Genomic DNA, 14,908 nt, shown 5'->3' on the forward strand with positions numbered 1-14,908 from the left:
AGACTTAATTAAAACAAAAGTAACAAAGACCTGGCAATATCTAGTTGTCATCTATATACACAGCTGTGCTAAATAACTTAAAGCTGGCAATAATGTAAATAATTTTGTTTACCTCTTAAAAAAACATGCAATTAACAGTGTTTAATTTTACTTAAAGGACAGCACAGAGTATTAGAGATTTGTGCTTATAACAATATTAATAATTATGAATTGTAACATCAATAATACAACAAATAATGTAGGAGCAGTTATAAATCCTGCCATAACGGGGGTGACGGTCTCAAACACAAATGCTACAGCCGCTGTGGTGGTAGACGATTCACCAGTTTCTTTATTGTCGGAAATTTCAGATATTATGCGGAGTTTTGGCGATAGTGACCAACCACGCATGGAGAGCGTTAAATTGGTGGAACATATATTGCAGCAACAGCTAAGAGGCATGTTCAATGAAGCTTCATTGGTTGCTATGAAACGTAAGAATAATCCATGCCCCTCGCAGGCAGATTTCGAATTTTTAATGCGCAATCATCCGGTGAAAATTGCCAGAATGCGAAAACACTTGAAGGATATGCGTATATTGAAAAAATTCCTAAGCATACGCACTGGTCGTCCTCAAGATTTCATGGAAGACTTGGATCAACAAGACTCTGACGAAGAACTTGGCATTGATGTACCCGAGATGTACGATGAAGATAGAACTCGACGTCTGTTTCGTGCCGATCGCATTTCCCAGATATTGAGTGGTCAACAATACTTGGAATTTAATGAAGCACGCAAAACATCATTCTATTGCCGCCATGGCGAAAAGATTAAGAATAAATTTAGACGTTTTCTTGATTTGCCAGCCGATCTGAGAATACCCACAACAACTATGAATATTTTGGCTTACTTTGCCCATGAAACTATAGCTGTCATAGTGGATTATGCCATACTAACACGTTTGAACTCTTCGAATCGTGTGACCGAGCCCTACAGCCGTGTCACCTCGACTGGTGCTTCGCCAGCCATGATGCACATTTGTCCGGAAGTAACCCAGGGCCGAGGCATGGAAGTTGTAAAGCCCATTAGCGTGCAAGAAATTCATGAAGGCATACGACGTTTTCGCCAAATGACCAGCAAAAAAGTTGGTTTCTATCGAAGTTCTTGTGATACAGATTTTCGACGTTCGTTTTTAGCATTGTAAGTAGAGTATAAGAGAAAAAATTGAAGGATCTTGTTTGCAGTCTTCAATAATTCGTAGTTGCTTTCATGGATGCGTTTTGTTACTAATACATATTAAAATGTAAAAGTCCAAAAGATCCGAAAATACTCATTAATCATTAAATATTATTGAATATAGTGTAGTCATTTAAATAAAAAAATAAGTAAAACCGTATTTGAATTGATGTTATTTATCATAGAATAAATATGTGCATAGAATGGAAGAAATGTTCTCTTTTCACACATATGGATGATGCAATACCAAAATACATGACAATACAATCTCATGAATTAGGTTTTTTACAACAGACTTGTGTTTTTGATTCTATAGTTGTCATCTATGTTATTTATGCATACATTATAAAATTAATGAAAAGTAATTCATTGTTTTCTATATCGTGGGGCTATATTCTACTCTATCTTAGATTTTCATGAAAATGAGTTTTTGATGGTAAAATATTCAGCAAACAGGCAAATGTCTGCGATATACATCAAAGAAAAAATATTTTTTGCAATTTTATTGTAATATCTTAAAAAATGTATGTATACATACTTATTTCTGAATGCAAAATCCTATATCTTTTTGAATAATTACTTTTATCTATTGATTAATTATTCGGCTTTGCCGAATCTTATATACTATTCTCTAACAAAAAAGTGGTTATTATATTTTTTGGGTGAACAAAAATCGGGTTTAGAAATATTGTTCCTGATTTTGGCCCATTGTACGTCCGATTTTCTATGGCGTTATATACTACGTTGGAAAGATCTTTGATATGTATATCATTAAACATCCATATTGTCTATATTAATGACTTAGTACCTAGATATAAATAAATAAATCGAGGTCGTGCTTTTTTGCATATCTCAGCCATTTGTTCGCCGATTTTCCCGAATTAAATAGCGAACGAATAAGGACTATAGCAGCGATATTGATGTATCAATCATGTATGTATGTTATTTGGGGGCTTCGGAAAATTGATTTCAACATACAGACGGACATGGCGGACATAACGACTCCGCTATATATAACGATCCAGAATATATATGTATATAATTAATGGTGTCGCAAGACAACAATGTAGAAATCTTGGTAAAGTGTATACATACAAATAATTTAAACACAATCTCTATTCATTATTTATACTGTTCCCAGACTAGTCAGAATTTTCCAAAAAATACACCCGCTTGCTATAAGTTGATCCAACTTTTAACCTGTAAATAAAACTTGTATGAGATGACAATTATTATTTGGTGTTTCTAAAATGACATGTCCTGCACAATAAATATCAAGGCTGGCGTACCACAAGGATCTGTCCTATCACCGTTGTTATACTCAATATATACCTCTGATTTTAAATTACTTAAAAACACTGCAGCGCTTTATGCCGATGATACAGCTATAATATCAAGCGGAAAACTTTCAAACGCAATTATCAAAAATATGAAAACATCTATTATTCATGTTCAAAAGCATGATATAACAATTATTGTATCATGGTTCAAAAGTACTTCACGAAATGGAAAATAAAAGTTAATGAGGGAATAACACAAGCGATAATATTCCCATTCAATAAATCACCTAAAAGGGTTCCAACAATTCCATTGGAAATACAGGGATCAACTATTCCCATAAAAACATCTGTAAAATATCTCGGTATAATACTAGATAAAAAAATTAACATTTAAGGAGCATATTGTTCATGTATGTAACAAAGCTGTAAGATGTGGAAAAGCTCTCTTCCCCCTCCTGAACCGAAAATCAACACTAAACACAAAAAATAAACTTTTACTATATAAAACATGCATTCACCCATAATGACATGGATGCCAAAACTCTAATTAAAAAACTACAAATCATTCAAAATAAAAACCTTAAGATTATCTATAACTTAAATAGACGTTACCCCACTGCTAACCTACAAGATATGTTTAAAACTATAATTTCTAAACTTACAAAAAGATTTGAAGATTAATTCCTTCTACAACTTCACAGATGAAGTTAATAGTAGTTGTTAATATTAAGTATCTTAAAGAACATAAACAGTGTTTTTTCCTCTATCTTTTTTCCCCTAAGTTGTATCAATATATTTAAATTTGCAAGTATCATATTATAAGCAGGCCTGTATTTGCTGCAATACTTATTTTAAGTTAAACCTCAAGCCATAGGGTAACATAGAGACGAGACGAAATTGTCAAAAACCTAAGTCTGTTGTCAAAAACCTATCTCTTGCAACAACAAAATACATGCTAGTCAATGCATATTGTCTATGAGTCAATGTATTTTGTTGTTGTATCAAACATATGATTTGTTGTATTTTTGTTTGACAAAACGGAGTGTCTCGTCTCTATGTATAATTCTCTATGCCTCAAGCCATGTATCACCCGTATGTGTGAAAAGAGAGTAATATTTTACTCTCTCCGTCCGTTCTATGCGTTTATTCTATTGTAACAATATTTTTAAGTATACTGATGATAGAAAAATAAATAAAAAAAAAATTTGGTGTTTCTTGCATTATTAATTTAAATATCTATAGGGTAACATGTATATAATTTATGTTTTCATATTTTAACTACCACTGGCTAATTGATCATTAGTAATCTCCTCTATAAACAAAATGTCCTCAATTATATCTTGTTCTCCCGTCACCATGTCAGGACAATCTTCATAAATTGTACTACCGTGTGCAAAACGTACTGCGTTTTGATGTAATTTTGTCATTTCATGCTGTTTTAGGTGATGCTGTAGGCGAAAATCTTTATTGCAGTATTCACAACGATATAGTTTGATTTCGGTATGTATTAGTTTGTGCTTCTTTAAGGCGTGAGCATAGGCAAAGGCTTTGTCACAAACATCGCAAACGTGGGGTTTAAGACCTTGGTGTATCCTGGGAAAATTTGAAAATCATATTTAGATTACACTTCAAAAATATGTATATATGTATATTTGACTTACGCTTCATGTGCTCTTCTTACGCTTTCGTAATAAAATTTTCGGGAGCAATATTTACACTTCAATGGCTTTCCGCCGCTGTGGGAAAACATGTGCTTGCGTAGAAGTTCGCGCGTAAGAAATGTTTGTTCACATATTCTAAACAATAAGGTAAGTTACACTAATTACAAGTTAATATGGAATAATATAACATCTATCAACTTACTCGCAACAATATCTATGTTCTTTATCATGCCGCTGTCTATGCTCCATCATACGTCCAAGTTTGGCAAATACATTTCCACATATATCACAAATATGACCAGTTTGGTTGCTTGCATTTGTTGGTTTGCGGCCACGTCGAGGAATTAGTTTCATATTACTCATTGAATTATTCTCCAATAGTTTTTCTAAAGGTTTTGGTATTATTTTGGAAGTTCTCTTTCTTTTAGCTTTTGTACTTCTAGTTTTTGTAATGGATTTTGGAATATGTTCATAATCTTCATCCTCGGTCGACATATTAACCTGATCTTCTTTGCATTCAATTTCTTCTTGCTCATCACAGACTGTTTCTTGTTGTTCCCCATTATCATCATCTTGTTCTTCATATTGTTCATTCTTCTGGTGGTCTAAATAGCTTTCATGCTCAATTTCATTCTCATTTTCATGCGGATCTTTTAATATAAAATCTTGTTCTTGTTGTTTATAATATTCCTGCTCATCCTCTTCAACGGTATTGTCTTCGTCATTGGCTGTTGTTTCATTTAATTCTTCCTCATTTACCAGAGATGATTTATGTTCATCCTTAGTTAAAATTTGTATTTCTTCCTCTAGAGCGTCCACACAATCTAATGGTTCCAAATTCATTATTTCTTCATATTTCGTTTTATAATTTGAAATGTGAGATTTATTACTGTCTTCATTGCTCTCATATCCATTCAACTCAATCAAATACGAGGCAATAATTCGTTGTGTATTCAAGGCATTTTCGCGAAACTCAAATGCCATACTCAGGGACAACTCACAATTTTTACAAATATTTTTTGGTAATGTTTCATGTTCATCCAACTGCAATTATTAAAACACACATTTATACCTAAATAAACTAATTTGCTAAAACAATTTTGCGAAACAAACCTTTTCCACTTGTATTCCAGTGATGAGATGCAACATTTCATTTGGCGGTTCGTCTCCTTCTTCTATTGGTTTGTATAAGGAACGTAGTTTTTTTGTTTGTGTCAAACAAATACGGCAACTATTGGCAATAATTTCGTTTCTCATTTTGTATAGTTTATTTTTAGTTTAATATATTAATTAAGGATTAAAATGTGATTTTTTTCGTTTTAAATAATGTGTAGCAATTGTTTACTGTCTGGTTAATAATACAACAAAACCAACACAATTTGAAGTTTAACAGATGTTTACATTTTTTTTCATAACACAGTGTTGTATTTGCTGTTTATAAGCGTTTTTATATAAAGCGCCAATAGTCGTTTTACAGTGAGTTCGCGGAAACTTGAATACCCGAAAACATGGACGACTCGAAAAGTGAACAGTTTAATTTTTTCATTTACTCTGAAACGTGAACAAATTTTCTCGAATTCACTGTATATAATTATTATGTAGTTTAATGTTCCTTGTAAATACTTGTCCGAATGGAAAATGGACGATAATCTGTGATCACTAATATTTTCAACCCAAAATCGATTTTTCATATAACAATGAACAGAAATGTAAACGTTGCTATAAGTCCATAAATAGTGGTCCAAATGAAAAAAAAAATATATAATCTGTAATCAATTATATTTTTAATTAAGAAAATTGGTAAATGGTAGTCCAAAAGGAAAACGGACGATAATCTGTATATGAAAATTAAGTGAAACATAAATGTTGGTAAATACTGAATCTAATATGATCACCAAGGCAAACAAAAATATGAATTTAGTTCAGTTTCTGACAATTTTAAAAATTTTGCATTGATTTGTTAGTTGTTATTTTGATAATTTTGCTCTTTATTGAATAATTTGCTTCTTTTAGCATATTTGGGTTAGTTCTACCAAAAGCTCTGCAATTTTTTTTTATCAGAACATGACCTATGCTCTCCATCGGGTTTTTGAAAATGTTGACAACAAATGTTAAACTTTTTTAAAAAGCTTCATACCAAAGTATACCAAGTAGTCCGACTCTCTATTTTTTAAAATTACTCTCTCACATATACGGGTACAGTGTAAATTCAACACCCTTGTGAGAGAATTATACACATCAAAAGTCTCGAAATTGTAATTATAAAATGTCGAATAAATATAGTTTAATACACAAAAAAAAAAGTTCTTAAATATTATGAATTTTGTAATAAATTGTATGAATCGAACTTGACTTTTTTTTCCCAAACCGTTTTCATTCATGTTAGGAATTTATTCATATATAGTAGGAACTGAACATATAGGTATACGATTTTTAAATATTTTTTCATAAAATAAATTAACTTTGTTCTTACATTGAATGAACACAAATTAAGAATTTTTTATAAATTATATGAATTTTTTTCATAAATTATATGAATTTTTTTCATAAAATGTGCAGGTCTTTAATGCATAATGTCCACAGACAATTTTTTGGTTACATGGAACGACGGAATGCTATTGAAATTGGAATATTCGTGAACACCAGTAGTTGAGACATTTCGAATTAAAACATCAGATTCGTAATTTTTGACATTTCGTATGGTATTCATACGAAATATCGAATGTCGAGTTCATAACATAATTTCTCACACTTTTCTTTAGGTACTTTGCAAAATCTGCAATACATGTTACTTGAAAATGATTTTGAAAAATTTAATATTGAATTTAATGCCAAATTGTCTCCGAGAACTAATGCCAAAATAAACTTCACATTTTTTCCATCTTCATTTGTTGCTATACGGTAGAAGAACCACATAAACGATTTGGGCCCGTCCAATGTATGAATTGCCAAGAATATGGACATACCAAGGCATATTGCAAATTGGCACCCGTATGTGTTGTTTGTGGAGAGTTGCATAACACATCCCAATGTAACAAATCCAAGGATGCACATTAGAATTATCCTCGGATCACTCACCCACCTTCGTTACTCTATTGAACCCCCGAGAAATAGTATCCACGACTGGTCACTCTGCAATATCAAGCACGAAAATAAATTGGTTGTAATATAGAAAATATATTAGCACACACAGTACAGAAAATATATCTCTAAGATATCGATATCTCACTCAAATGTATAATTCTCTATGCCTCAAGCCATGTATCACCCGTATGTGTGAAAAGAGAGTAATATTTTACTCTCTCCGTCCGTTCTATGCGGGAGACACTTTTCTTTAGGTACTTTGCAAAATCTGCAATACATGTTACTTGAAAATGATTTTGAAAAATTTAATATTGAATTTAATGCCAAATTGTCTCCGAGAACTAATGCCAAAATAAACTTCACATTTTTTCCATCTTCATTTGTTGCTATACGGTAGAAGAACCACATAAACGATTTGGGCCCGTCCAATGTATGAATTGCCAAGAATATGGACATACCAAGGCATATTGCAAATTGGCACCCGTATGTGTTGTTTGTGGAGAGTTGCATAACACATCCCAATGTAACAAATCCAAGGATGCACATTAGAATTATCCTCGGATCACTCACCCACCTTCGTTACTCTATTGAACCCCCGAGAAATAGTATCCACGACTGGTCACTCTGCAATATCAAGCACGAAAATAAATTGGTTGAAATATAGAAAATATATTAGCACACACAGTACAGAAAATATATCTCTAAGATATCGATATCTCACTCAAAAATTTTGAACAAAACTTAAAATTTGCTGTTGAACACGCCACTCAAATAACCCAACAAATAAGATACAATAGACTCTATTCTGCAGACATTGAACAGTTATTAGCTGAAAAAAGAAGAGTTCGTCTAGAGTGGCAACTCTACAGATCCCCTCAACTTAAAACGGAGCTTAGAAAATGTCGCAAACGCCTTAGTATGCTTCTTCACAAACGCAAAACTGACCCAATTAATAAATATCTGGAGAACTTAGATGCCACCCAGTACTCAAATTACTCTATGGCGAGCTACAAAAAAATTAGCAGACCTCCTCTACGTAATTCTAGTGGAGGCTGGGCGAGAAACGATACTAAAAAAGGAAACCTGTTTGTTAGTCATCTAAAGAATGTATTTTCCCCAAACGACATAATAGAGATATCACCTACTTTACCCCATATTACTGCAGCTGAACCACTTCGTTTTGAGATTTCAGAGATTGAGATATTGATAAAATCAGTAACAAGATGCTCCTCGAGCTACTCCAAATTGCATTAAGAATAATCCTATTTATTTTTAATGCTATATTACGCCTTGAATATTATCCACCAGAATGGAAGGTTTCTTTAGTTACAATGATACCTAATCCGGGAAAAGATCACAGTAAAGTAGAATCATATAGACCCATTATCAAATATATCAAAGCTGTTAACGCACAAGTTAAAGCCGATAGTGAATCATTTTGATTATATTCCAACTAATCAATTCGGATTTCGAGAAAAACATAACACCATAGAACAAACTCACAGGTTGGTAGAAATCATATCCAAGACATTTGAAGAAACAAAATATTGTTCTGCACTCTTTATCGACGTTTCGCAAGCCTTCGACAAAGTATGGCATGAAGGATTATCGATAAAAATAAAACAATATTTACCGGTGAACACACATAAGCTTCTAGAAAGTTATTTAAGTCATCGAAAGTTCGTTCTTAAAGAGGGAGACTTCATAAGTTCACTACAGCCTATTGAAGCAGGCGTACCCCAAGGAAGTATACTGGGTCCCTTCCTATATTTGCTATATACTTGTGATATGTCTACAAACAGTCGAACCCACATATCAACTTTTGCTGATGACACAGCTATACTAGCCATTCATGAAAACTCCCAAGAAGCATCTGTACTTTTACAAGACCATATACTCGACATAGAAAGGTGCTTAAAACAAAAGTAAACGAGCAAAAATGTATACATCTCACTTTCACATTGCGTAGGGAATCGTGCCCTCCAATCCTAATAAATAAACTGAATCCTTCACTTAATAAACTGAAGTTAAATATCTAGGTCTGCATCTAGACCGACGTCTTACCTGGGAAAAGCATATTGACTCAAATGAAGTTAAAATTACTACAAATTTACTGGCTAATTGGTAAAAACTCGAGATTGAGTTTAGATTGCAAACTTTTGCTGTACAGATCAATAATAAAACCCATATGGTGCTATGGAATTCAATTATGGGGCACGGCCTCAGCTTCTAATATTGAAAAAATTCAAAGATTCCAAAATAAAATATTACGAATGATAACAGCAGCGCCTTGGTATGTGAGAAATATTAACATTCATAAGGACCTAGGTGTCTCCCTGGTGAAAAATGAAATAAAAAAACAAGCGGAGTCATATTTGATAAAGTTAGAAGTTCACCCAAACCCACATGCACGAACATTAATGAGAAGTAATGACTACATTAAAAAAATTGTTGCTATATCTAATCCATTTACTTCCAAGTCATAAATTACATTAGTTAGTTCATTAAAACATTTGTTAGGGTTAAGAAGTTTTAAATCATTCGATTTTAGAACATATCCCAAAAATACCTGTTCAAATTGAGAACTTTTTGTTTTTAATGTTGGAAAACTATAGTATACATTACATATATTTTGGTTTCGACTCTTCGCTCCTAATGGATTATTAATACCGAAATCATCCGCGTAAACGAAATATGGAATCATCAACTTTCCAGGATACAATTTTATTTTGTTCTGCCATAATTTTCCATTTATGAAATTTTTAAGCGTCGAATCATTTTCACTGCTTTTAATGAATCCTTTAAAAAATTATGTTTTTCAAACAATGATTTTATTTGGTCTTTTATAGGTAATAAAATTCCCTCCGATTTTTTAGTTGATATTTGTATTTCATTGTTCATCAAAGATTCATCGTCAAGTTTACAAATTGTTAATTTACCTGCAAGATTTTTTCTGTTTGATGATTCATTAGCTTATATTCCGAATCAAAAATATCAAATAAACTTCCAATTCGATTGATTTCACACAATGTTTCTTCTTTGTTTTTAATTTTCCCATCGATACAATCATTTATTATCTTTTGGATGATTTCATTAATTGGTGTCAGCAACAGTCTTTTGATTATATCTTGTATATCATAAACATTTTGTCTTGTAAGATTTCATAATATTCGGTTCAATCTCAGGTTCAATAGTTACCTCCATTGCATCTAATTGATTACTAAGGTGTATCCTCTCGATTCGAGGGTTTAAAAACATTTAAATGTTTTTTGTATCGATGCATATTCCCAAAAACTTGACCACAACTAAGGCAAAAAACTCACCAATTGTTTTAAAATTATGCACCCGTTTCAAATGTAGAATCAAATAATTTATATTCGCACTGATTTGTTTGCACACAAAACACTTCAATAATTTTTTATATTTTTGTAAAACTTATTTACCTTTAATCTTTTGGAAAACAACGAAAATTCCCGTTTAAAAAAATTTTATAATATCATTTGATTTCAAGAGACAAATTGTTATTGAAATTTTTTTTATAATTTTTTTCAAGCAACTTAGATTTTTTTGATACAATAATTAAAAAATAAAAACATAGTATGTATGAAAAAAATCATATATACTATTAAAACCACAGATTATACAGATATGAAACTAATGATAGGTGTCATATAAGTAATTTCGAACCGTATGGTTATTTTGACGTTTCAAACGATTTTATTTTGGTCGTGGTTTACAGAGCGAGAACAAAAATATAATTTACAATATAAGCAATGAGTGTGAGAGACCATATATATGACTGTAAGAAAATGAAAACAAAAATAAACATTGAAGTAAATTTTAATCATTTTTGTATATAAAAAAATATTAATAAAATTGTAAAAATCAAATAAAGAAATAAAATTCAGAGACAATGGAATTGGTGAGCATTTACGACATAACGACATATGTAATGTAATTAAAGAAGGTGAACTTTTGGCTGTTAGGAAAACGCTTGTTCCTAAGAATTATCAAAAAAGATCCGGGAATTTCTTAGATTTAGCGTGTTGCAGAACGGAGGAATATATTTGCTGCACTTACGGCATTTTGAAAAAGTTGAACACTGCGGTTTGGTCTTATATTTGTTGTAACAGGTCTGTTGTTGGCGAAATTTGTTAGAAGTAGTTGTTACCGGAAGTTCTTTCCTGCAGAAATTAATATTGTTACTTTTAATGTTGTTATTAGAAAAGTTTTATTATTACCTATTATATTGGCTAGATGCTGTTGAGAATTCTTTCTTTAGGAATTCGAATTTTAAATTTATTTAATTTTTAATACAATTTTTTCACAAATCAATATTAAATTTATTGACAATAAATAATGTTTGATTTTTTTTTGAAATTGATAGTAACGTATTTTGAAAAGAGGGACAAACAAACATTATTATATATTTATCCCTCTTTTCCAACCACCACCATTTTGACATTTATTTACAGGTTGTATTTTGGTTGCCATATTCGTAAAAACAGCTGATTCATATCTGTAATAATCTGTGATTAAAACAAATCAATGAAATCAGTTCATACTATTTATGTACAAACTTTTTTCTGTGTACACATAAATTCACTAAAATTTTTTTCAACACATTTAGCACTTTTTCTTTTCCGAAACATGTCCATTTCGCACAAACTCAAAAAATATTTTTTTTTTATTAATTTTGACATTTTATTTTGTTTGTGGTAGATTTTAAAACATAGAACAGAGTTTAAATTTTTGTTATTGAAAATATAACAAAATTTAAATAAATTCAAATTTAAACAATTTCATAGAACTCTGTGTGTCTGGTGAAAATTTAAAAGGCACCAACACATGTACATTTTTGTTACTAACACATGTTCAGAGTTAGGTACTGCTGTCAAAGAGTTGGCTTACTTGTTATACTTTGCCTATAGAGTAGACTTTTATTTAGAGAAATTTATCCGGAACTTACTCCCTCCTGATCGTATAAATATTGAGTCACGTGGATTGAGACGGTAATAAATTATGTCATTACCCAAAAATTCTTGACGTATAAGTATAATCTAAAACAAAAACATAACTGTTTTTTTTTTAAAGAAATTGGCTATAGAAAAAATTAATGCAAAGGAATAGGTCCCGTAATAACAATTATAAATAACTCAAACTAATTTTAGTCCTCCCATAACCATTATAAAAGAGTATTATTTTTTTTTGGTCTTTGATAACAATTATACATTTTCTTATATTTTTTGGTCTTTCATAACCATTATAAAAAAATTTTAACCCTTTAATGCATATTGTTGCCAATTGTCTACATTCCAGTTCCACTTAATTTTAGACGAATATAAGCTTGATACTAATTCAGATTATAATTTCGAAAAATCAAATGGTATATCAAATGTTTCAGCTAAAGAAATTCTAAATCAAACTAAAGCTAAAGGAAATATAATAAATAAAAATCAACTAAATATTTGATACTTTATAGACAAATAAAAGTAAAAATCATGCATTTAAGGGTTAAACTAAACTAGGTCTTTCATCATGGTACAATCAGTTACCAGGTACAATTATTAGAGAGAGTTTCCAATGTTCACCCCTAAAACGTCAAACTATGTATTTAATCACTTAACTTTTTTTAATTTGTTACCGCGATATTTTTTAAATTTGTTACGTTTTAACTGAAATTATACACACTTATTAAAAAATATAGTTTTTCTTCAATTGTTAGTAAATTTTTGTAATAAAAATTTAAATTCAATTATTTCTTTTTGGCATTTCCTTTTTATATTTTTTAATTTTCTTTTGTTTGACGTTATAGGGAATGTATAATTGATAACATACTTTCTAATAATTGTACCTTGCTAATTCTACAATGGTCTTTCATAACCATTATAAACGATTATTATTTTTTTAGGTCTTTCATAACCATTATAAAATATTTTTATTTTTTTAGGTCTTCTATAGACTATAGCCATTACAAAGATTTTTTATTATGATTTTTTTTCTTTTGACTTCCAAGCGATTATAACAGAAAAAATTAAATGGTGAAAAACTCGTTCACTGCTGCGTTCTCAAAGTTTTTACTATCTGCCGCACACTGCAAATAATTGTCATCCTCTCATCGTTGCGTAGAAAATCATTTATCGCCAATTGAAGTGTATGAGCAGCACACCTCACTGAGTAAATTTTCACAAAGATATTCGCAAAAGGAATCTTGATTTTCTGCAACAGAATCTTCAGAATATTGAGTACTGCTGTTATCGCCATTATATCCATCCTTATCGTCATCATTTTCTAAATGTTCCTTTAAATTTTGAGCAGTTTATGAGGTCCGCATTTCACTTAAGCGTGTATATTTTAATCTTGCCGCCCAGAATTAGCTGTATATTAATACCCAGTAAAGATCGTTCATTCCTTGTGGCACTATCCATTTTTATGGAAATTACCTTTCCCTTAATTTTTTCTGTGATCATGTTTTTAATTCGATTATACTCGCCACTGACAATAGAAATTATGTTATGAGATCTTATTCGATTCATATTACATAAGTCCTTTAAAAATTTGGTCTGTTAATATTTTAAATGCTTGAGAGTCGAAGAATGACAACGGTTGAGAGTTCTCCGTTACTATTTTCAAGCTCGTATTTCTGATCTCTTTTTCTGACGCTTTTTTGACGCCTTCATTTTCAGCCAAGAAGTCATGAAACACATCTCGTTCTTGATTATAAAGCTCCATATGATAAGCTAACATACATAATATGAACCTTAACCCTTTGTCGACCGACGGTACTTATAAGTACCACAACAATAATAAGCTTACAAAATGGAAACAAAACATATTTTGACCCGTTTTGCCCAAAAGTACTTTGAAGTACACTATCATCTTTGAAATAATATATTTTTGGCAAAGTCGCTTCCAAGAATAACGGTGAATTATTTCATGTTCTCATTGTGGTGTTTATTTATGTTGTAATGATAAAAAATACTGTTTCCAACAATTTTATATTTACAAGTTTTACACGTGGACTCGTTTTGAACTTTTTTTATTCACTCTATTACTTTTTCACTATTTTACGGATTGAAATTATTTTAAAATTGTAACAGTTACAATTGTACGTTGGTACAATTATAATTAAAACAAATTAGTATTCCTATTAACGATGTTTATTAATCAAGGTAAAATAAAGAACTAACATAACAAAAAGGAGAAACAAAATATATCGTTTAATTCAAAAAGTCTGGGGTTGTCAGATTATTAATTATGGTTTTGGCTGTTGCCAACATCTCCCCTTTTTCAAGATGGGGAGTAACGTCTAGATTTTCGGGGTTCCAAATTTTGGTCTACACCGTTAAGATTGTCACGCTCCTGGTTACGAGACGGATTGACTTCAGCTGGTACCTCCGGAATCATTGTCGATGTTTCAGTAGCATCTTCAGTGTATGTATTAACAGTTTCTGCAGTATTGAGTTTCTCGTATGAATCTGGCAATGATAATTCATTCGAAAATCGCTCGCGTAACTGATTTACGTGAGATCTAATAAGTGTATTTCGTCTTCGTGTGGATTAAAGTACATTGTAGATTACGTCCCCAACTCTTTCTATTATCTCGCCGGATGTAAACCTAAGGTTTATACCTTATCGCCTGGCTTGGAACATAAGCTTGTTCCATAA

At 31.2% G+C, this 14,908-nt stretch overlaps 2 protein-coding genes across 2 annotated transcripts; one reads left to right on the forward strand and one right to left on the reverse strand.

Moving 5' to 3' along the window:
- The first annotated feature begins 190 nt into the window (after positions 1-190).
- Positions 191-1,375, forward strand: Spt3 (Transcription initiation protein Spt3). Its single transcript, XM_065498562.1, has one exon. The coding sequence runs from the start codon at positions 206-208 to the stop codon at positions 1,181-1,183; it is 978 nt and encodes a 325-aa protein (XP_065354634.1). The 5' UTR covers positions 191-205; the 3' UTR covers positions 1,184-1,375.
- A 2,324-nt stretch (positions 1,376-3,699) lies between these two features.
- Zif (Zinc-finger protein) lies at positions 3,700-5,484 on the reverse strand. Its single transcript, XM_065498563.1, has 4 exons — positions 5,270-5,484; positions 4,359-5,200; positions 4,157-4,291; positions 3,700-4,088 (listed from the first exon to the last, which is right to left on the reverse strand). Exons 1-4 carry the CDS (start codon positions 5,411-5,413, stop codon positions 3,770-3,772), a joined length of 1,440 nt encoding a protein of 479 aa, XP_065354635.1. The 5' UTR covers positions 5,414-5,484; the 3' UTR covers positions 3,700-3,769.
- Between the last annotated feature and the right edge of the window lie 9,424 nt (positions 5,485-14,908).

This window comes from Calliphora vicina, chromosome 1, assembly GCF_958450345.1.
Source record: "Calliphora vicina chromosome 1, idCalVici1.1, whole genome shotgun sequence".
NCBI lineage: Eukaryota > Metazoa > Arthropoda > Insecta > Diptera > Calliphoridae > Calliphora > Calliphora vicina.